At 45.1% G+C, this 23,445-nt stretch overlaps 1 protein-coding gene across 4 annotated transcripts in view; it reads right to left on the bottom strand.

The window, feature by feature from the left end:
- phf2 (PHD finger protein 2) overlaps positions 1 to 15,215 on the bottom strand; it is a 104,947-nt gene extending 89,732 nt beyond the window's left edge. For 2 of the 4 annotated variants that reach the window (XR_015850650.1, XM_088337373.1), the window contains exons 1-3: positions 14,989 to 15,215; positions 10,330 to 10,415; positions 6,000 to 6,114 (exon numbers count right to left, since the gene is read on the bottom strand). Coding sequence is in view for 3 of the 4 variants with exons in the window: in XM_088337373.1 (XP_088193499.1) it covers positions 6,000 to 6,114; positions 10,330 to 10,415; positions 14,989 to 15,086 (299 nt within the window). In the remaining variant the exon portion in view is untranslated. The remainder of the gene's footprint in view (positions 1 to 5,999; positions 6,115 to 10,329; positions 10,416 to 14,988) is intronic. The other 2 variants (XM_088337370.1, XM_088337368.1) reach the window with 2 other exon arrangements.
- Positions 15,216 to 23,445: the final 8,230 nt, after the last annotated feature.

Raw genomic sequence — 23,445 nt, 5'->3', positions numbered from 1 at the left:
AAGAGGTCTAAATATAATGGAAGCTAGAGCTCTTGTTGGTGATAGAAAGGATTGGAGAGGTGTTGTGAAAGGATAGTGGGATTGTGGACGCTTTCTTAAGGATGGGCTGGGCACCCGTATGATGCGGCAGGGGTAAACCAGTGAAAGCTGTCGGGCCCTGCTGTTGAACAAAAGAGTGTGTTGTGTCACCCTGACCCGAGTGACATGGCCGCTCTCTGTTGTCCCATTTCATCTGGAAGGACGAAAGCATGACCAACTTAGGTGCCGAGGTGCCTAACTTGTTTGGGTGTGGGCAATTGGGTTGGACATAGTCAAAAGATTTTGTGTGTGTTTTTTGCTATTTTTTTTCCCTTTTATTTTCTTTGTTATTGTATGTGTTTGTCTTGCAGTCAGTCACCCCTCTTGAGGGATATAACCAAGGTAGATAGATAATGTCAGAACAAAGAAGCATGGTGACAAACTATGACACAGCATTTAAGAAATATGAGTAACATTAACAAAAACTATATATTCTCAGAGAGGTAGCTGGATGAATGGATAGACAGATAGATCCTTGCTAGCTGGCTCACTCTTGGAAAAAATGTTTTCAGCTGGCCCAGTGTTTGTTGGGCCCAGTGCTTGTTGAAGGTAGCGACTCGTTTGGGGCAAAATTGTGTTTTTCCTTGACCTTCTAGCGGGCAACACTGTTTTTAATGGTGGAATAAGTTTGTTGTGTTGCCCATCTCGGTTGGCAAAGTTTGCAGTGTATATCGCAGCTCTGTTTTTTTTGTTTTTTTATTAGACTCTAAGTAGCCAAAATACAGTAAGACCTTAAATTAATGGGGACCAAAACCACCCGCAATAAGTGAAAATCCGCGAAGTAGCGGCGCACCTTCATAATTTTTTTTTTTTTTTTTTCAAAATTATTATTTTTTAGATCCGTTTAATGGGGAGCAAAGCCAGCCGCAAAAAGTGAAAATCTGCGAAGTAGCGACGCCCCTTCAAAAAGAAGAAAAAAAAAATCTCATTTCATCTCATTATCTGCACCGCTTATCCTTATCTTTCGCGAGCGAGCCCCTAACCCGCAGCGCGGGTACTTTCGGGCGCGATACGCACGACACCGCGACGGCCTGTCGAAAGCGCAGCAGAATGCGCGTTCACGCGAGGGGGGGGGGATTTTGTACGGGAGTCGGATTTGGGCACAACACCGGCGCGCGGTTTTGGTGCGGCTTCCGCATCACCGCCGTAATGCATAATAGTCTTTGAGATCCCGTCAGCAAACACGAGCTTTAACGTGCGCCACGAGCACCATGCTAAACCGGGAAGGCTCTCGACTTACTCTGGCCGTACTGATGTACTGGTAGCCCACGGCTGCCACTGCTGGGTCCACGCGGCTTCAGCTTCACCGCCCCCTAACCCTCACAGGTCCCCCTACCCCTTTCCCCCCCCATCGAGGGCCGTGTAGAGCCATCGCGGCCCGAGCGGGAGACGTGACATTGATGACTTTTTCATCCGCGTTAACAAATGCATTTTGTACGATTGCGCTTCATTGTTTAAATAAACGCATTATATAGACCACGATCGCCCAATTATTTTAATTAGCTCGCTTTATGGTTTCAATAAGCGTATTATATAGAATACGATCGCTTTTGTCGGAAGCGCAGCAGAATGCGCGTTCACGCGAGGGGGAGGATTCTGTACTGATGTCGGATTTGGGCATAACACCGGGAAACGAGAACGGCGCGCCGTGCTAGGGTCGTCGGCCAAGGGGGATTCCCGCAAAAAGTAGCGACGCTCCTTCAAAAAATAGTAATAATAATAAGAAGAATTTTTTTTTTTTTTTTTACCATTACAGACCGCGAAGCTCTGAATCCGCTAACGTCGAACCGCGAGGTAGCGAGGTCCCACTGTACTGCCAAGCAATTGAAGATGAGGGGCTCCCTTATTTTCCCCGGTAGACGGGTGGTAGTTGCAGTTTGAATAATCGAATTTTCTTGGAACTTTTATTGTTTGTCGCAGTAAAAATTGTGACAAATGTTGACGATATAATTTTATTGCCTAGGTCTACTTTATATCAAATGTTGGCGAGGAACATTGGAATACTGGTTAGCACGTCTGGCTCATAGTTCAATGGTTCTGGATTCAAATACAAGTAATGGTGGGTGATATGGTAACAAGTCATACCACAATATTTAAAATGTCACAATTGATAGTAAGAATATCAATGAAAATGATGATGATTTTAATGGGGGTGGATGACTTGTTAGCATGTCTGCATTAGTTTTGAGGTTCTGGGTTCAATTCCAGCAGCTAGCCTACCTGTGTGGAGGGGTGGCTCCAGAAAATCTGGTTTACTCCCTCATCACAAATCATGCGTGGCAGGCAGATAGGCGTGTAAAAATTGTCCCAAGTAATGACCGAGTAGTTGTATGGTTGTCTGTCTCTGTGTGCCCTGCGATTGGCTGGCAGTCCAGGGTGTCACCTGTCCACTGCTCGGACTCAGCTAGGATGTGCTCTATCACCCCCTGCGGCCATAGAAGGTATTTATTTCAATATATATATAATACGGAAATATTTTATTTAATACGATTTAAACTTTTAACATGCACTAAACCAATCCAGATTAGAGGTGAGATCGGGACAAAAAAAAATCCCTCCCAATCTGACCCGGTCCGCGGGTATTTAAGCCATGACTATCCAAAACCCAACTGATAAACTTGATTTGAGGGACGGGGCCCGAAGTAACCCCGAAGCTGCACTTTGGCGCCGTCCGTACTTCAGCGTCTAAGTGTGCGTTTCGGCGCCAGAGTGCATGCTTCTGCTGAAGTATGGAGCTTTATGTTTACTTCGGGCTCGGCCCCTCAAATCAATTGTACACTTGAGTGTTAAGGTACGTCCTGTGAAGTGCTGCGAAGTGCAGTGCCTAAGTGTGTTACTCAAGGAAATAAATAGCCACAGAAAACAATTGTATTCTGCAGATTACAAGATGAAAATAGTGAAATATGCAGAAAAAAACTGAAAGAAAGTTTGTTAAGCTGGTATGGTATTGGTGAGAAGCAGAAATGACATCTGATGTAAGCGACGTAGAGGTGGAAAGAGAAAGTGGCGCATCTTCTACCGTGACACAGAGGATAAAAACTTGATTTGGAGTTAATCTGATAGTTTGGTAAGCATGTTCTTTATGATAGTGTTATCTGAATAATATGACTTCCACGCCGAAGCGCAGCGCCGAAGAGCCGCGCTGAAGTATGTGACTCAAGTCCAATTACGGTCATTTCAGAACAAGATGACTTAAGTAAAAGTAAAAAGTAGTCATCTAGATATTAACTTGAGTAAAAGTAAGTGCAGCGAACAGCGTGCATGCAGTGCAGATTCCCCTGAAACACAAAAAAAGGTGCAAGAGAAGCCCGGGGCGAACTTAATCATTGACATTCCATTCCAATGCCCTGCACCCAAGATCTTACCTCTTATCTAAATTAAAGTAAGAATTGGTGATTGAATATTTAAATCTATAACTAACACTAAAATAAATACAACTATAGCACACCGTTATTATAAACATCTCTATGACATTCCGATTGCTTACATTTTCAAATCATTTACAATCGGAATTGCTATCAATTCATTTTGAACGGGTTTGCAGGCTTCTCAGGCAGTCCTGAGGTGCTACTCTGTGTCAAAAGGGTAACACTTAGTTCATCGTGGATTTAGTAATAAAAACAAATCTTGGGCTATTTCTCATCCCATGTTGTGATTATCCATCCATTATCTTCCGCTTATCCGGGGTCCAGACCCCCCTTATCCTCCAGCCAATTATTCCAGCTCATCTGATGGGAGGGGTTCCCAGGCCAGCCAGGAGACCGAGTCTCTCCAGCGTGTCCTGGGCTGTCCCCAGGGCCTCCTGCCGGTGGGACATGCCCGGTACATATCCAGAGGGAAGCGACGAGGAGGCATCCTTATCAGATGCCGGCGCCACCTCAACTGACTCCCTGTCAATGCAAAGGAGCAGTGCCTCTACACAGAGTCCCTCCAGGATGTCTGAGCTTCTCACCCTATTTCTAAGGGAGAGCCCAGCCACGCTGCAGCGGAAACTCGTTTTAGCCACTTGTATCCAAGATCGTGTTCTTTAGGTCATGACCCACAGTTCATGACCATAGGTCAGGGTAGGAACATAGATGGACTGGTAAATCGAGAGCTTTGCCTATTGGCTCAGCTCCCTCTTCACCATGACGGACCGGTACAGGGTCCGCATGACGGCAGACACCGCAACGATAAGTCCGTCGATCTCCCGTCTGATCCTACCCTTACTCTTGAACAAGACCACAAGATACTTGAACTCCTCTACTTGGGGCTGGATCTCATCCCCAACTTGAAAGGTGAGAGCTGAAGATCACAGCCTGAGGAAGCCAAACGCAGCACATCATCTGTAAAAAGCTTGGATCACCCACCTTGCCTATGGGGGCACGAAAATGGTGCACTCTGGCTCATTGTCCCCTGCCTCCCTCGAGATGTGGGCAAAGTTCTGCCGGAGGTGTGAATTGAAACTCTTTCTGACAGGAGATTCTTCTAGCCGTTCCCAACAGACCCTCACAACACGCTTGGGCCATCGGAGCACACTCAAAACCAGCTTCAAATTCAAATGTTTATTGTAATATGCACAGTAAAGAACCACATTTCCCTGCACAATGAAATTCTTTCTTTGCTGCCCACACAATTGCCAGCATGAAAAAAAAACTAAGAAACTATATGCATGTATACATAAAAGAATATTCCGAATATTAAAAAGATAAAATACAAGATTAACCTAAGATGAGTTAAGGCATCAAGATAAAAATAAATATAGAACACAGTTGAAAGTGACTGTAGTGCAAGAATAGTCCAAGCAGGTTTGATGAAACTACAAAGTCGATCATCGAACTGCGGCCTAGGGTGCCCTTGTGCCAAGTGCACATATGGACACCCTTATTTCTGAACATGGTGTTTGATGTGAACAAGCCATGATGGGCACAGAATCCCACTTGGGTTTAGGTCAGGAGGGGCCGTTCCCAATCACGCTCCTCCAGGTCTCACTGATGTCCCCCAGAAGTACGAGGGAGTCCCCAGTGGACGCGCTGTCAAACACACCCTCTGAGGACTCCAAGAAGGGTGGGTACTTTGAACTGCTATTTGGTGCATAAGCTCAAACAACAGTCAGGACTTGTTCCCCCACTTCGGAGGGAGGGTACCATCTCGTCTACGGAGGTGACGTGGCGCAATTAATATGCCCACTACCAGCAACTCCAGAGTGGAAGAGAGTCCAACCCCGCTACCCAGTTTTAATTCATTGAGCTCACAATATCTCTGAATCAAATATGTAGAAACATTACTACCCTTAAAAAATTCAAGTAAAATAGTGTTGTAGACCGCACACAATATTATGTTTTATTAACTACATAATTAAATTATCATCAATGTTTAGGAAATACTTGATTAATATTTTGAATTTATAGTATGTGGCTATTTTAAAGCAGTTTTAGGGTGTCACTTATATGCGATGTAGGCATATAAGAAATACTAATGTTTAGTTTTTTTAGATTATGATCATATTTGACCTGGGTCATGCATTTGTCCCAGTTGTTTTCCAGCTAAAATGCCCATGCTACACTCATCTTGCTTGTAATGTGTTCCAATTTAGATGATTATTTTTATATTATTTATTATTATTACTATTTTAGTAGGGGACAAAAATTCCGACTGTTGCCTTTCAAAAGATACCAAAACCGTCCAGATTCCCAGAACGGTTCAAACAGAATCCAATATACTTGGATTGAGGTTTTAGGTAAATTTTACTGGATTCTTAAAATGTTAAATTTACCGGTAAGTAAAAAGCGCCTTCTTCTGGTAGGCTTTGTTAGGGTTGCTATCTATAAATCCTTGAAAAAAAAAACAAGTGTAATGCAATTCCCCAATCACACTACGTCACATCGCAATGTTGATTACATTTCGGTTATACATGCAGCCCTAGTCAAAATCATGTTTACCTTGGGAATGTTCTCCTACGGAGCTCCTTTATGAAATCTTGACTCCCATTCTGGACAGCTTGGATATCGGTGCTTTGCCAAGCATCTTGTTTGTTCCAATGCATTTTCCTTTTCACTATACACAAAAAAGAAAACAAATGTTATTTTTGATTTTTTAAGGGACAGAATGACGCTTAATGCATATTTAGACATCATTATGATTTTCTCCTGAAATAAATTCAAACAAGAAATAACAGTTATTGATTTCCACTCCACAAACTTCTACACACTCAATCAGACCTAGGGACAATTTGGGCTTGCTAATCAACATTCAATGCATGTTTTGGAATGTAAGAGAAAACCAGAGGAAACACACGCAGGCAGAGAGAGAACATGCAAACTCCACACAGAAAGGCCAAAGCCTGATTGAACCCAGAACCACAGAACTATCAGGCATACATGGATGAACGAGATTCCCACTGCCCTAATGGAGTTAGATTGTGATCTGGGTGGAATCAGCAGTGACATGTCTTGTACAGGAAAGTAACACTTTGTGCCATGATTAAAAAACTTAAAACAATCGGAGTTTGAACGCCGGTACGCTAGGGTGCGATGCTGAGCGGCGTACGGGTGTTTTAGCCCCTAATTATGCCTCCGAAGAAGTTCGGTGCAAGCAGCAAAGTTGCAACAGGTCAAAAAAGAAGGGTAGTCCGTACAACTATTGCCTTTAAGAAAGACATAATAGCTAAATATGAAAGAGGTGTACGAATTTCCGATCTTGCTAGTGAATACAGCATGGCTAAATCTACTATCAGTACGATAGTAAAGAATAAGGAGGCTGTGAAATCGAGTGATGTGGCTAAGGAAGTTAGCGCTATAAGCAAGCAACTGCCGCAAGTTTTGGAAGAGGTTGAAAAACTTTTGATGATTTTTCTCTCCCCACCGTCCACCACAATTGGAAGAAATCCTATTCATAATCCTTTTTTTTTATTTTTACACGTTCATGTTAGCATAATCTTTCGTACGGAAGATTACGCTAACGCGAACGTACGATCAGCCTGGGTTAGCTTCATGTTTACGTTCTTGCTAAACAATCAGGGTGTTGGAACGGATTAAAATGATTTTACATTACCTTTAATGGGAAAAACGATTTTCCGTGATCAACCAAATCGGTTTTCGAACAGGGTTCTGGAACGGATTATGGTCGAGAACCGAGGTTCCATTGTACTAGTGCACCAAAAATATTCCGAAAACAAAACTTAATTTACAGTACTGACTAAAATTCAGATGCCCGTACATTCACAACTGCATGTACACTTGGTGTGCCATTATGTTGATCTTAACCCCTTAAAGATCGGTATAATTTGCCTATAATCCCAATCAAAGACGTACCCAGAGCAAAATTAAAGCCGCTCTTAATCCATTTGGAGAATATGGACCAGTTTGGTCTCTTAAGAATCTAAAGTTTTGCCCCAAATTGAAATAATTACTGCAAGTGTTACTAACATTGAGTGATATGAATTGCAACACACAGAAATAGAACATTTTTTATCAGATATATATTTTTTATCTTTTGGCATTATCGTGAGTTTTGGGTTAAATATACGGTTGGATTCTCTTAACTGTCATGGATGTAACAAAACCATTTTTGCGGACATTTAAATCATTTGAAGACCGCCAGGGGACGTAATTGCTGAGTTACGCGGGCTTTAGTTTTGGGGTATCTTGTTTCAGACTGATCAGAATGTTTCTGTCAGTACATTTTGAAATGGTCAACATGTCTTGAATCACAAGAGTTTAAGCTTCCCAAAGATATGTGCGATGATGTATTACAGTGGTTGGTGACAGCAAACACATACGTATGTTTATCAACAGTACGGCAGCCCACGTTGTCCTATCCCTTGCCCACATGGTAAAGTGATAGAGAGGAGACAAAATATTGCTGCTACTACTACTACTACATTAAAAAAATCTGTCCCGATTACCCATAATCCTCCCCTGTGCCCACTCGTTTGGCGCCAGCTGTTGCTCGTTGCCTGATTGGGTCCCATCCTATTTTAACTCACTGCTCTCATTCACTCCGTCAACGAACATCCGCACATGCAAGGCAAGCACTATTTGACTCTGGCTCCCGTCTGTCCCGTCCACCTGTATGCTGCTCGCCTGCCCCTGGTTTCCCGATCGTCTCCGGCTCCCTGAATTTTTACTTTATTCGACCACGTTTCGATCTCCCGCACCGGCTACTCGACCCGTTTTGCCAACGCCCTGGGCACAGGCTCGTGCTGGCCTGCTCCAGGCTGCCAGCACGTACTCTGTCGGGGCCAATCGCCGGAGGACCCGCGCTCCTGTCTACCAGGTGGGCCAAAACGTTTGGCTGTCCACCAAGGACCTTCCTCTCCGGGTGGTATCTTGAAAGCTGCCTCCCTGGTTCCTGGGTCCATTCACCGTGGAACGAGTTATCAGCCCATCGGCAGTTCGGCTTTGCCTGACCAGCACCATGAGGGTCCATCCAACATTCCACGTTTCACGTATCAAGCCGGTCCGCCAGAGCTCGCTGGCACCAGAGGCACCTCTGCCTCTGGCCCCTTGCCTGCTGGACGGGCATTCCGTCGACACCATACGACGCCTCCTCCGCTCCAGGTGGAGGGGTCGGGGGCTCCAATATCTGGTGGATTGGGAGGGTTATGGTCCAGAGGAGATGTGCTGGATCCCTACCAGACAGATTTGGACCATACCCTCATCAGGTAGTTCCACCAGCGACACCCCGATCAGCCTGCTCTCCGCAGGGGCCGCCCGCTTCTCCGCTCAGCCTCTTCCTGGTCCAGCTCCTGCCGCGCCCCCGGATATTGATGATAGGGCATCAGTCTGTTACGAGGAATATTGAGATTTTTTGGGCTTTTGTTTTTTGGGACTTCTGGAGCCGTCCCTTGGGGGGGGGGTGTCTGTCACGATTGCCCTCACTTGGGCCCACTCGTTTGGCGCCAGCTGTTGCTCGTTGCCTGAATGGTTCCCCTTCTATTTAAACTCAGTGCTCTCATTCACTCCTTGTCAGTCCGTTAGCGAACATCTGCACATGCAAGGCAAGCACTATTTGACTTTGGCTCCCGTCTATCCCGTCCACCTGTATCCTGATCGTCTGCCCCTGGCTTCCCGATCGTCTCCGGCTCCCTGACTTTTTCCTTCCTTCTACTACACTTTGATCTCCCGCCCGGCTACTCGAACCCGTTTTTGCCCATTGACCACGCTCCGCTCGCCCGTCCCGGCTACGCAACTCGTTTCTGCCCATCAACCACGCACCCATCCCGTGAGCTCCCTGCCCAGCGATCACCGGATTGCTGATGCTTGCTTTCCCATACCTGACTTCTCAGCTTCCGCAATAAAGTTTGTTGTAAAACATTACGCGTTTGCGTCTACTATCTATTCTGGGTCTGACAAAATCATTATACAAACTGACACTAAATATTAACTAAGGAGGGGTACATGATAGTAATTGGGCTGACACTAATCTGACTGATTACAGTCTTAAATAATGTCGAAGTTTTTGGCCCAATAGAAAAAATATACCCGATAAGTAGTCAATTGCTGCCACACTAGAATGCCTTAATGACAACACATGGGTTACTCTTCTGTACTAGACATTTACTGGCTGATGTTTTCTTTAACTGTTAGGAATGGACGTGAGTTCATTTTAAATGCCTGTTTAAGCATGCAGCTTAAAATCCAATGCGGCCTGTACAAAAACAGAATTTCTACCTTAAATTTGCACAAGCGGCTTTTTATCTGCTGCACTGTGTAGTGCAGAATTTAGGGTACATAACATAAATATATTTCCTAAAATTTGCTAAAATTAAAGCAAAAACACTCAATTGTTTTTACTCATATACAAAGGCCTAGAGAAAATGTTCTGTAGCTATATACGCATAGGACACATCAGAAGAAAGCTTGAACCCTTCTCTTTTATTAGAAAATAATGCTACCAGCTTTTACCATTTTGTAGTAAACAACAGTTGAACATTGCCAAGTTTCTTAAAAATACAAAAAAAAATCTAAACAATGCCTTCCATTAACACATGCAAAAAACATTTTATTGCAAGCACACTGAATTTATGCATGAATGAGGCATAAACTTAGCAAGAATTTTTTTCTGGTAAGGTGACCACATGATTTGGGTTGCCATGGCGATCGCGTATGTATATGAGATGTCATCCCTCTCATCCATTCATCATCTTTTTTAAACACTTTTCTTTACTGTATACTAGTAGGAAAAATGAAGCAATTCCTTTGAAAAACAGTTAAAAATATTTTTGTGGCAGAATTTCTGAAATATCTCTCATTTAAAAAATGTACATACATGTTGATTTGCCATGGGTCTTCTCGCAGTTTGGACAATGATAGGTGTCAATATCTGGGGCATCATCTTCATCCACACCAACGCAACTGAAAACCCAAAAAAATGTTTTAGTTTAAATGAATAGTACATAGATAATGTGTTTACCAATTGAATTAAAAAAAAAATCAAGAATCTAAGACAGTGTTTCCCATTGAATTGTGTGAGACCCCGGTGGGTGGACAGTCTAAGAGGGACAACCCTACCACCATAAATTGCATAATTAATGAAAATGCGTGTGCTTGAAAATTATTTTAGCTGCCCGGCTAAAATCTGGAGAGTGGAATGACGTTTTAACAACAACAAGAAGATGAAAGTGTTGTATCTGACTCAGAAAAGGAGACTTATCTTACTGGTAACCATGGAAACCAGTATCTGTTTCATGTGGGGTAGCAATCCCCTACACACAAAAAAACAGCATGGTGAGGGATGTGCACCGCCAGGTTACACTTGTCCAAGACACACCACAGGAAGTGATGTCCCTATGACTGATGTGGTTAAGGCATCTGTGAACTGAGAACTGTGTGATTTTCACATTTGAACAAAAAACAAATTCTTGAATTGGGCGGTAATAGGGCTGCACAATTTTGGAAAAAACACTAATTGCAATTATTCAGACCAGTATTGCAATTTTGATGCGATTTTCAATTTTAAAAGAAAAGTGCATTTTCTGTGCTAGTTTAGTTTTTAGTGAGTAGTTGGATGCATAACCTACCAGTACATACACTTTTCCATAAGTGGGGACAAAAACAAGTGGAGAAAAAAATAAAAATACTGAAGGAATTAGCTCATAAACATGTTTTATGAAGAATACCTTGAATATGACAATATTACAACTTTCTATATATTTTCAAGATTTTAAAGAATAACAATTAATGGGGTCATTTTAGACCACACTTATGCATCCAAGGGTTAATACTAGTGACATGCTTTAAACTTAAATAGACAGCGCCCTTTTCTGGGGAGCTTAGTTAGGTCTGCTGTAGGCTCACATGTGGGTTTGTTGCGTGCAACTTGCAAACTTTGCCTCGCCTTTATTGGCTAGTGGTGTTAAAACTTGTCTCTGATTGGCTGGCACTGTTAAAACTCGAACTGTGACAATTCTGGTTGGCCAAACACTCCAACACTCAATTAACAAAGGGGAACTATAAATCCTTGAAAGAAACACATTGTCTTGCGATTCCACAAATGGCACTACGTCACATCGTATTATCGGTTAAACGTGCAGCACTATTCGGGACTAGTATTTTGGTCTACGGCTGCTTCATATGTTGAAGCGAGACTTTGTGCATAAATAAACCCCTCGAATGATTGCATTAGATTTTATTTTGTTTTTTATTCTTTAATGTTTTGGAAAGTGATTGTGTTATGTGAATGCGCAATAAAATCTACTGCTTTTTAAAATCGAAAAGTTGGCATGTATGCCTGCTAGTCATTGCCAAAGTTTGGCTCATCTCTAAAGAGTAGGATGACGCTTTTGAACGGAATAGAAAAGAACAAAATAAAATAAAATAGGTCTTTCTTGTCATTGATGTTAACTGTAGGGATTTCTCTAGCTTTAATTTTGAAAATCGTTAGGATTGAAACTAATTATTCTTTACTGCATTCAGTTAACAAATTTGCCTCTAGGTGTTGCTTGTGCACCATAAATCTTTTATTTCTCTGAAGGATGTTAGGATTTCCTACACTGATTAAATTCTTTTTAATTAAATTATTATTTTGAGTTCTTAGAGTTCTGATATGAATTACTAATCCCAAGAAAATTGATTCAATGAACCAGGCCGATTGAAATGACACAAACAATTTATTAGCAGATAATTCATGATAGGGAAAAAAAGGGGAGGAGAAGGTGTGGGAGTTTTCGATCACTGACAGTTATTAGCACAGTCAATTTGGGGAGATTCCCTTCTACAGAAAAAAAACTCATTCCCAAGAACCTGGGAGTGTTAAATCTTTTACTTGTTGTTACGGAGAGATTTGGTCTCGTGCTACGAATGGTCACAACATATGGCCCACGTGCTGAACTCAAAGCCACAGTGCAGGCCCGCACAGCCGCGCCATGCTGCCGACTTGCAATGAGTCAGTCAGGGAGGAGAAAAAGAGGAAGGCTATCACTCCCCAAATACTTTTAATATGGACCAGTGACGCTTAACCAGATCATGCCTCTATGGGCCTGATCTTAGAGATCTGATACTCGCAGTATCGGGTGACAGTGTTTGAAATTGCTAATTGTTAGAGAGCCAAAGAAGTGAGAAATTTGCATAATTTTCTATACTTGAGAATGTCCACCCAATCGATATAATTACGTACGGTGAGAACATTATTTTATCAATACATTGCCTTCGATGTTTTAGTTACATTCAAAACTTTTTTTTTATCAGATTTCATTATGGTACATGGTGAATTGGTACGTTTCCAAAAGGGGACGCCATTGTTCCATCCATTCCAAAGCGAGCCACCCTAAAAAAGAAGGTGGAAGTCATTTTTGTGCTGGGCTCATTTGCTTTACACAACGTTGTGAAACATTGTATGCAATGAGATTAGACATGGCACTCCAGGGTAAAACATGTAATAAAGACTTTGAAGAAAATAGGCCAAAAAAATCACTACATTGTAGTGCTTACAAAACTGACAATGAAATGCAATGAAAAAGAATAGTGTATTATAAAATACTGCAATAAAAATAAGAGAAATAACATCCAGCATCAGCAATTTTTCAAACCCAGTCAATATAAATCACAAGGTACATATTTTCACAGTTTCGAGCAATAGTACATATTTTTTTACACTGACAACAATGGCGGCCAGATGACAAAGGTGCTATGCCTGAGACACATCGGGAGGCTTCTCCTGCTACTGGTAAGCATGGAAACCAGTACTATGGGGGAGGAAACCAGTACTATGGGGGAGGGAACCCTTACGACAAAATCTGGCCTGGAGAGGGATGGGCGCCACCGGTCAGTACCTGCACATTACAGGATGTGGGGCCTCGACGACCAAAGTGGTTAAGAGATCCATAAACCGTAAATTTAAAAGTAGAATTGTCTTTTACTGCCAATGATATCAACGTTGTGAAACATTGTATGTGATGAAAATAGACATGCACTCCAGGGTAAAACATGTAATAAAGACTTTGAAAAGGAAAAAAAAATAAGAATATCAGCAAAAACTGTCAAAAAATAATTACAATGTAGTGCTTAGAAGTTATAATAATAACTCAATAAATAAGAACAGTGGATTATAACAATAGTGAAATAGTGAATAGTGAAAAACCCCAATATAATTAACAAGGTACATTATATATACATATAGTCCTTTATTTCCATTGATATCAATGCAATGAGATTAGACGTGGCACTCCGGGGAAAAAATGAAATAAATACTTTGAAGCAGGCATGATTCTGGGTTCAGAGCTTTGGGGGTGCTTAGCACCGAGGGTCTGGCTGGTTAAAAAACGTTTTCTTCATTTCACTTCAAGTGAATTAGAATTATTCAACACATTACAGGAGTGTCGCTTACCCATTTTTAAATATCAGATTACACTTTATGGTTAGCAGAAACACTATTACTACGCTATGCTCAGTTTTTACTTATTTTTTTCGAATAGAAGGGTCGTGGGCCATGCTAGCAATCAAATGGACTGAACCATTTCAAGCCAGAGGAGTATTGTGAACATTTTTGTTTTGTTTTACTTTTAGTCTAGTGTTTTTTCTAGAAAAACAAAACAAAAAACAAATCATATTTAAACCTAACCTTTTTTAATTAAGGAAAAGTTTCAACAAGGCTGTGATTTTGAGCACCCCAGAACATGGACTAGGAACACCCACGCTTGGAAGAGAATGAAAAGATAAAAGTCTGTCAATAACTAGGCCAAAAAATAGTTACAGTGTAGTGCTAAGAAAACTGGCTGAGCTTGTAATAAAAATAATGTGATGAAAAGGAATAGTGCGTTGTAACAATAGTGCAATGAAAATAAGAGCAATAACATTTAGCAGCAAGTCGGTCAACGTGCCCAAAAGAAAGCTAACCACAACAATAGCTAGCAACATCAATGCAGTGAATTGGTGCATTGTGGAGGCTGCTATTCCTCGTAGAAATGTCAATAACTCAAGTAGTTCATTCACGGAAGCGGAGACAACAGTTTACTACACACAGGGTACGCTTAACAATAAGTTCTCATGTCTAATTCGCCATGTATCTCAGCCCATTACGGGAAGTGCAAATACTGATGCCTTTATATTAGCATAAAAACGCCAACAGGAAAATTCTAATCCTGGTAAATTGTCTCAAACGATACACAAAACCCAGAATTGGCAGTATTGCATACGCACAACTCAAAAGCGGGCACAACCTCAGGTCATGTTCCGCCGTTTCCACCCCTTTTCAACATGTCGTACTTAAGTCCAACAAATGGACAAGGCCACACAAATATATCATGTTTAAAAACGCTTACGGTGTATTGACATTTACATTCGGTTAATGCTCACTGCCAACAACCCCCACTTCTTCTCCGAGACTCAGCCACAAAGCTATCAAGCACAGCCAAAGGGGTTGCCGTTGTTGTTCATGCCCATTTCGTAAAAAAATTGTATTGCATTGAGCAAGTGTTTTATTTTTTGTTACCTGCCATGAAACCAGTCTTTGCAGGCATCGCACTCAATCATAAATTGGGTCGCGTCGTAAGGTAATCTGCAGATGCAATAGATGGGCAGAGTGGCCATGTTCGATTCAACAGCCAGCGTGCGGGTACGTATGCGCGTGCACGCGAGATGTTTTGCGGGCTAGTCTGCTTGCGTGCAAAACTATGGGGCGCCGTTAAGGTCAATATTGAGAAATCATCTCCCATTTGCTACAGAAATGTTGTCAGTAATGGGAAGTGTAAACGATGGACGGAGTCCTCTTTAAACCCAACATGAACTTGTTTATTTACAGAACACGATATAGCGTCTTTGCTAGTTTACAAACATGTCTCCAGATACCACGCGGTCTCCCTGTGTGTACCGTAATAACGCGTCTGCCGCGCAGGCACAATCAATTACCGTACATGACATCTCCCCCCCCTTTTTTTTTTTTTCTTTTTTCACAGCATTATCATCCGAACAAGAACAATTAGTCCCCTGTGTGTGTTGTCGCTTCCATTTCTTAACCCCTCTCCCCAAAGGCCATAATGAATTTTAACTCATTCACAGGTCAAGTCTGTTAACAGGTTTACACACCCTTCCAGACCTCGGATGGGTCTGGCCTTGATGCGGCGAGGGGGCTTGCGTGTTCCAGTGACCCTGGAGAGCGATACCGTCGGGAGCTTGCTCCTGGTAGGGTCACCCATGGCGGGCCGGTCTCCGGGGTAGGTTCCAGACAAACAAAGACCCCAGCGTGTCGGTACGCTGTGAGGTGGCAGCCCCACCAACCGACTATCCTGCGGAAGGCTAACAACTCACCCAGGAGAAACCCCCTTTGTTACGAAACTGACCAGAGAAAGAAGCCGGACTGACCAACACGGTAACGGACCCCAGCCTGCCCCCGACCAACGAGTACGGATCGACCTTCGTCGTAAGACCCGTGTCGCCACCTGGAATGTCCAGACACTCCTTCGCCCCGGAGCTGCCACCCTGCTGTCCCGAGAGCTCTGTCGCTATAACATCACCCTGGCAGGGCTCTGTGAAGTACGATGGCAAGGCAATGGTGAAACAACAGCTGGCAACCATTGCTACATCTGGAGTGGCCCCGAGAGTCGGACCGGCCTTTACGGTGTGGCTCTCGCCATTCCAAAAGCCCTCCGGAGGTCCCTCATCAGCTGGACACCAATAAGCGACAGACTACTGTCTGCTCGCTTCCTCCACCGTCACGGCAAGATGACAGTGATCGTCGCCTACGCCCCCACCGATGTCACTGATGAGGATGCGAAGGACGCGTTCTTTGACCAACTCCACCAGGCTGTCGACCAAGCCCCACCACACGACGTCACCATCATCTTCACCGATGCCAACGCCACTCTATCCAGCAATGATCGGTCCCCCGGCTCACCTGTCGGCACCACCTTCGTTGACAGCACAACAAACGACAATGGCAACCGCCTCCTCCTCCTCTGCCACCAAAACAACCTTTGTGTTGCTGACACCTGGTTTCCCCGGAAATGCATCCATCACTGGACGTGGTACAGCCCAGATGGCAGAACCAGGAAGGCATTGGACCACATCCTGATATCACGACGCTGGAAGTCGTTTGTAACCAACTGCCGGGTGTTCAGAGGAGCACAGCTTGGCAACACAGACCATCGTCTGCTGGTGGCCCAGCTCAAGCTAAAGCTCCGAGCCAACCAGCACAAGACTCTGCCGCGCCCCGACTCCTCCCGACTCAGCGACCCCAACATCGCCAGAGACTTCAGTTGCTCCATCCGCCGCACTCTCGATGCCCTGGCTCCTGACAAGCTGACAGACTGGGCGGCCTTCAAGGAAAGTGTCCTCCAGTCTGCTCACAATGTCCTCGGACGCCCGCGATCCTCCCCGAGAAAGCCCTGGATATCAGAGAGGACACTAAACATCATAGACCAGCGGCGTGAGGCCCGGCTCCGAGGCGACCTCACGGAGTATCGGAGACTGAACCGCCTGCGCAATGTGGCCATTGCTGAAGATAGGGAGAGGTTTTGGCAGGCAGAAGCCCAACAGCTTGAGTCCGTGGCCAACAACAACAACATGAGCCGCGTATTCAGTCTACTACGCCAAGCCCGTAGCGGCCCACACATAAAGACAGCGCTGGTAAAAGACTCAGACGGCAACCTCATCATGACAGAAGCCAACTGTCTCGCGCGCTGGAAGGAGCACTTTAGCCTCCTCTTGCAGCACAGCACCATCCCGGCTGATCCCACCCTCCTAGTGGCTGCAAACACAGCACCTCCTAGCGACGCCTGCTGCACAGACCCTGTAACACCCGAGGAAGTGAGAGCTGCTCTGAAGAAGCTGAACACAAAGAAAGCCCCCGGCATCTGTGCCATTACCGGCGAGATGCTCAAGGCCGGCGGTGATGGCATGGTGGAGTGGCTAACCTGCCTATTCAACCAGGTGTGGGAATCGGAGCAGCTGCCCACCGACTGGACCAGAGGAGTCATCATGCCCTTCTGGAAATGCAAGGGTGACAGGCTTGTCTGTGGAAATCACAGAGGTATAACCTTACTCTCCATCCCGGGCAAGGTCTTTACCAGGATCTTGCTCAGCCGTGCCCTTCCAGCAATCAGAAGCTGCCGCCGTCCCCAGCAGGCTGGCTTTATGCCCAACCGCTCCACAACGGACCACATCTCTGCCGTCCGTTTGCTGATAGAGAAGACCCGTGAATTCCGTAAAGATCGCCATCTATATATCGGATTCATTGATCTGAAGGCCGCCTTTGACACCGTCTGCCACTCTTCACTGTGGAACATCCTCCAAGCTCTCGGAGCCCCACCCAAGATCATAGCCCTGTTCAAGCTACTCTACAGCAACGCAGAGAGCTGTGTCCGTATCAACGGCATTGACTCCGACTGGTTTACTATCTCCAGCGGCGTTCGTCAAGGCTGCGTGGCTGCTCCCGACCTTTTTAATTGCATCATCGACCATCTGATGTTCAGGGTTAGTGAGCGCATCCCCGGAGTGTCTTTCAGCAACTACCACCTGACTGACCTGGAGTATGCTGACGACACAATCATGCTCAGCACTTCCTACAGCCAGCTGAGAGACGCTCTGGGCATTTACAGCGAAGAGGCAGCGCGGCTTGGCCTCCAAGTGAGTTGGACTAAAACCAAGTTCATGTATGTTGGTGATGGACCAGATCCACCTCCCATCCAAATTGGTAGCGACATCGTAGAGCCTGTCAAGAGCTTTGTGTATCTGGGGTCCATGGTGACACACAATGGGGACCTAAAACCAGAGATTCTCCGCAGAAGAGCCCTGGCAGCATCTGCTCTGCAGTCTCTCTGGAAACCACTCTGGCGGCACCAGACCATCGCACGCAAGACGAAGCTCCGCATTTACAACCTCGCCGTACTCTCTATCCTGCTTTATGGCTCAGAAACATGGCCCCTGAACGACACCCTGGCCACAAGAATCGACGGTTTTGATAGCAGGGCTCTCAGAACCGTCGAGAACATCAGGTGGCCCCAGCGAGTCTCCAATAAAGAGCTCAGAGCCAGCACGTGCCAGCCCCGAGCATCTTCCTTGGTCGCACAACGCCGCACCCGCTGGTTTGGCCATGTCCTTCGTCTACCACCAGACCATGCGACACGAGCCATTCTCCAGTTTGACCCAAAGGCAGCAGGCTGGAGACGACCACGAGGGAAACCCCGCACTCGATGGCTCGACGTCATTGCGGGCGACCTCCAACAACACGGAGCTGCTGTAGAGGATGCAGAACAGCTGGCACAAGACCGCCAGCATTGGAAAAACCTGGTTCATCTGGTCGGCTCAACGCACAGGGACGGGACCCCCCGACCTTCGCTGGAGCAATAATCAATCAATCCAGACCTTGTCACAATCTGTCTTGGTGGAGGTGTGTCGGATGGACATGTAGCCTGGACTGCAGGGACAGTCTCTTCTTGAATGGTAGGCTGTAACTGCACTTCATCCCTTTCTGTAGACGATGCTTGAGTGCGGCGTATAGCTGACGATGTCAGGAGATGACGACGATTCCGCCGTAGAACAGCACCGTCTTGGGTGGTGATATTGTAGGATCTACTTGTAGCAGCCTCTCCTGAGACCACAGCTGGTCTAGACCATGACTTTTCTTGATCCAGCCTGGTGTAGACCGTTGCTCCTGGTTGTAGAGCAGGTAGGAGTCTGGCTCCGTGACGGCGGTTGAAGTAATGAGCTTGCACTGCTTTCTGCTTGGCGTCGTTCACTTTTACCGTTTTCCTGCTGGGCCATCTGGGCAGGAGATTCTTCTCCAAGGTTGGAACCGTCGTCCTGATCCTCCTTCCCATTTCCAAACACACTTGGCATGACATCACTGCGTCCTTTAACTGCTTGGACAGCCCTGGCCACCACACTGATGTTTTGGCTCTCTCTCTACATTTGACCAGGCCTTGGTGCCCCTGGTGTAGCTTCTCCAGAATTTCGGCTCTCATAGAACGTGGCACGACAATCCTGCACCCTCTTAAGACTAGGCCGCCTTCAACGGAGAGCTCTGACTTCACTTTAGTAAACTCCCTCGCATCCAAAGGGACACTACTTATGTGTTCAGGCCACCCTGACCTGATAAGCTTACTGACAAGCTGTAACTCTGTGTCAGTTGCAGTGACGTTTCTAATGTTTTCAAGTCTCTTTGGTGAAGCTGGTATTCCCCCGACTACTGAGGCTACATCACTGTGTGTATCCACATCCCCTTCACTACATGTCAGTGGGCTGCGTGACAGTGTGTCTGCTACCACAAGAGTTTTACCTGGTGCATACTCGGCCACCGCGTTGAATCTCATGAGCCTCATCAGTAGACGCTGACATCTGAGAGGAACATTTTCCAAGCTCTGATTGTTGATAAGGGGTACCAACGGCTTGTGATCTGTCACTAACCTGAAACGTTCAAGGCCATTTAGGTATCTGTCAAACTTTTCACATGCCCACACACCTGCCAGACACTCCTTTTCTATCTGGGCATAACGTGTTTCTGCAACAGATAGTCGTCTGGAGCAGTATGCCACTGGTTTCCAGTGTTCTCCATGAAGTTGTAACAGCACACCCCCCAGTCCAAAACTGCTAGCATCTGCTGACACTACCGTGGGTTTGGTGACATCATAGTAGGCCAGCACCGGTGCAGTAGTCAGTAATTCCTTTATGTTTTCGAAGGCTGTCTGTTGAGCATGTCCCCACATCCAGTTATTCTTGTCCTTCAGCAACTCATGGAGCGGCTGCCCCACAGTGGAGAGGTTGGGAATGTACCTGCCAAGGAAAGTCACCATTCCCAGGATTCGCTTTAGCTCAGTGACATTTACTGGAGGTGGCATTTTACGAATTGCTGCAACCTTCTCAGGATCAGGTCGAATCCCTGACTTGTCGATGAGATGCCCCAGGAACTTTAGTTGGCTTTGCCTAATGGAGCACTTCTCCTTATTCAGTTTAAGTCCAGCTGACTGAATACGATGCATCACTTTGTTGAGACGTCTGTTGTGTTGCTCCATATTGCTCCCGTAGACCAAAATATCGTCCATGAAGACCTCTACACCTTCCAACCCTTGTAGAGTCTCCATCATCTTCCTCTGGAAGATTTCAGGTGGACTAGTAATTCCAAATGGCAAGCGTTTGAAGCTGTACCGACCAAATGGAGTTATAAAGGTTGTGAGCTTGATGCTGTCTGGATGCAGTGGAATTTGCCAAAACCCGCTGGCTGCATCGAGTGATGAAAAAACAGTTGCTCCACTTAGCTTGGCTGTTATCTCATCCACAGTAGGTAGGATGTATCGCTCCCTTTTGACAGATTCATTCAGTCTTTTGAGATCAACACATATGCGAGCTTTGTCTGTGTTCTTCTTTGAGACAGGGACCATAGGTGCACACCACTCAGTAGGTTGTGTCACGGGCTCAATGATGCCATTACTCTCCATTCTCTTTAGCTCTTCTTTTACCTTCTGGAGCATCGGGAGTGGTACCTGGCGTGCAGTATGTACAGCATACGGCTGGGCATTGTCTTTAAGCTGTATTCTCACTGGCTCTGTTTTCAATGTCCCATAGTCTGCGTGTTGCTGAATGTTCAAACTGATTTCGTCTATTCTCCTCACAAGATTCATTTTCACTGACATTGAGCGACTTAAGAGATTATTAGTGATCCCCTCTACTACATAAGCTGTTAGTGGATATGATTTTCCTTTGTAGGTTACTGTGGCCTGGAACCTTCCTAGACAATTTAGCTCTCCACCTGGGCCGTCCAGTGGAATGTCTGGTGGCTCCAACACACTTTCTGGAGTGTATGCGTTGTACGTCGCCTCGCTGACTACATTCACATCTGCCCCTGTGTCGATTTTGAATGTTATTGGCTTTTTATTTAGCCGGAGCTTAACTGACCACTGTTCTTTTACATTTTTCACATGTGACACAGCACCCAGGAAGTATGCTGACTGCTCGGGTTGTCCTGACTGTTCTGCCTGCTCACTAATCTCATTCACTTGCTTTTTATTCCTGCACACTCTAGCCCAGTGCCCGGCTTTGTGACAGATATGGCAGGTAGATTTCTTAGCAGGGCAGTTTTCATCTTTGTTATGCTGTGTTTTTCCACATTTAAGACATTTTCTCACATTTCCCCATTTTCTGTCTTTCTCCCCACCTTGTGGTTTAGACTTTGGGTATCTGTAGCTCTGCCTTGTAACTTCATGCACCGTCCCTACTGCTTCTCCTTGCATGTTGACGTGCGCAGTAATCTCTTCCGCCTGTCGAACTACTTGCACAGTCTGAGTCAATGTCAGGCCTTCCATCAACTGAAGCTTACGCGACACTTCCTTGTCCAATATTCCAATAACTATCCGGTCTCGGATGTTTTCCTCACGGCTCGTGCCGAAATCACAATGTTCTGATAGTTCATATACAGCCCTTATGAAGCTTTCTGCCCTCTCCCCAGGCTTCTGGAAACGCTGATGAAAACACGCGCGTTCGTGGATGATATTCCTCCGCGGAACGAAGTAATCATCAAACTTCTTCAGCACAACGTCATAATTATCCTCTTCACCGTCATTAGCAAAAACAAAAGACTTGAACACATTCTCCGCCTCGCTTCCCATTGCGTATATCAAGCAGCTTACTTGAACTTGTCCATCGTCTTTGTTTAGTTTCGTAGCGATTCTGTAGCGCTCGAAACGCTGCCTCCAGTCCGGCCATTCTGACGGTTTCTCGAAAGCAAAGTTCGATGGAGGATTAAACTTGGCCATTATGACTTGTCTCCTTATCTGGATCCTTTCAGACTTCTGACACCATGTAAAAGATGGACGGAGTCCTCTTTAAACCCAACATGAACTTGTTTATTTACAGAACACGATATAGCGTCTTTGCTAGTTTACAAACATGTCTCCAGATACCACGCGGTCTCCCTGTGTGTACCGTAATAACGCGTCTGCCGCGCAGGCACAATCAATTATCGTACATGACAGGAGTGAAATGCTTTTGTTCGGAAAGACTCACGTGGTCAATTCACAAGCGATCGTGCGAGATCGGAGTGCGCGTGCTCGCAGGGTTTTTTTGCGGTATAGTATGGTTGGGTGCAAAACTACGGGGCGCCGTTTAGACCATATTTGACGATTGGTGCTCACGCTCACAACACACTATTGGGTCATCAATAAGAGTAAGAATCTCATTTCATCAGCTGCACCGCTTATCGTCAGTAGGGTCGCGGGGGTGCTGGAGCCCATCCCAGCAATTATCTAGCAGTGGGCAGGGGTCACCCTGAACTGGTAGCCAGCCAACCACAGGGCACACCGGGACAGACAACTCGCTCGCTCATTCACACCGAGGGACGATTTGGACCGGCCAATCCACCTAAAATGCATGTCTTTGGAATGTGGGAGGAAATCTGAGTGCCTGGAGGAAACCCACGCAAGCACGGGGAGAACATAGAACATACAAACTCCGCACAGTAAGTCTGGTAGCTGGATTTGAACCCACACAGGAGGTACCCAAGACCTTAGAACTGTGCCTCAACTGTGCTGCCCCAAGAGTAAAAATACTTATGTGAAAAAAGACATGAAAAACGCTCCCATTTATATTTACTAAAATATATACACAGGCATACCTGTCAACCTGCGAGATACTGTGACCTTACTAACGGCTCAATTTTCCCTTACTGAAAAAAAAAAACGTACTTGTGTGTAATATTTCATTGCGCAATTTTTGTCAAAATTTCCCATTAACATTTACAACATATTTCTAGCAATAATCACGTATGTTCTTGGTTGTAGAGCATTGTGTGGCGTTTTTTTTTTTTTTTTTTTTTTTGCTGTTGACAACCATTCATTTGATGGGTTCAGTCTGTCATTGATGGACTTAACTTTGTCTACTTTCTCCACATCATTGTGGCTTGAAAAGTAACTTTTTAAAGCAAGTAATTGACTGACTGTTCTCTTCACCACTTTCTCAAGGG

The sequence above is a fragment of the Urocampus carinirostris genome, chromosome 6 (genome assembly GCF_059441175.1).
Source record: "Urocampus carinirostris isolate Australia breed hairy pipefish chromosome 6, RoL_Ucar_1.0, whole genome shotgun sequence".
Classification (NCBI taxonomy): Eukaryota; Metazoa; Chordata; class Actinopteri; order Syngnathiformes; family Syngnathidae; genus Urocampus; species Urocampus carinirostris.
Note: the sequence above shows the minus strand (reverse complement) of the source record. Positions and strands in the feature narration are given on the sequence as shown.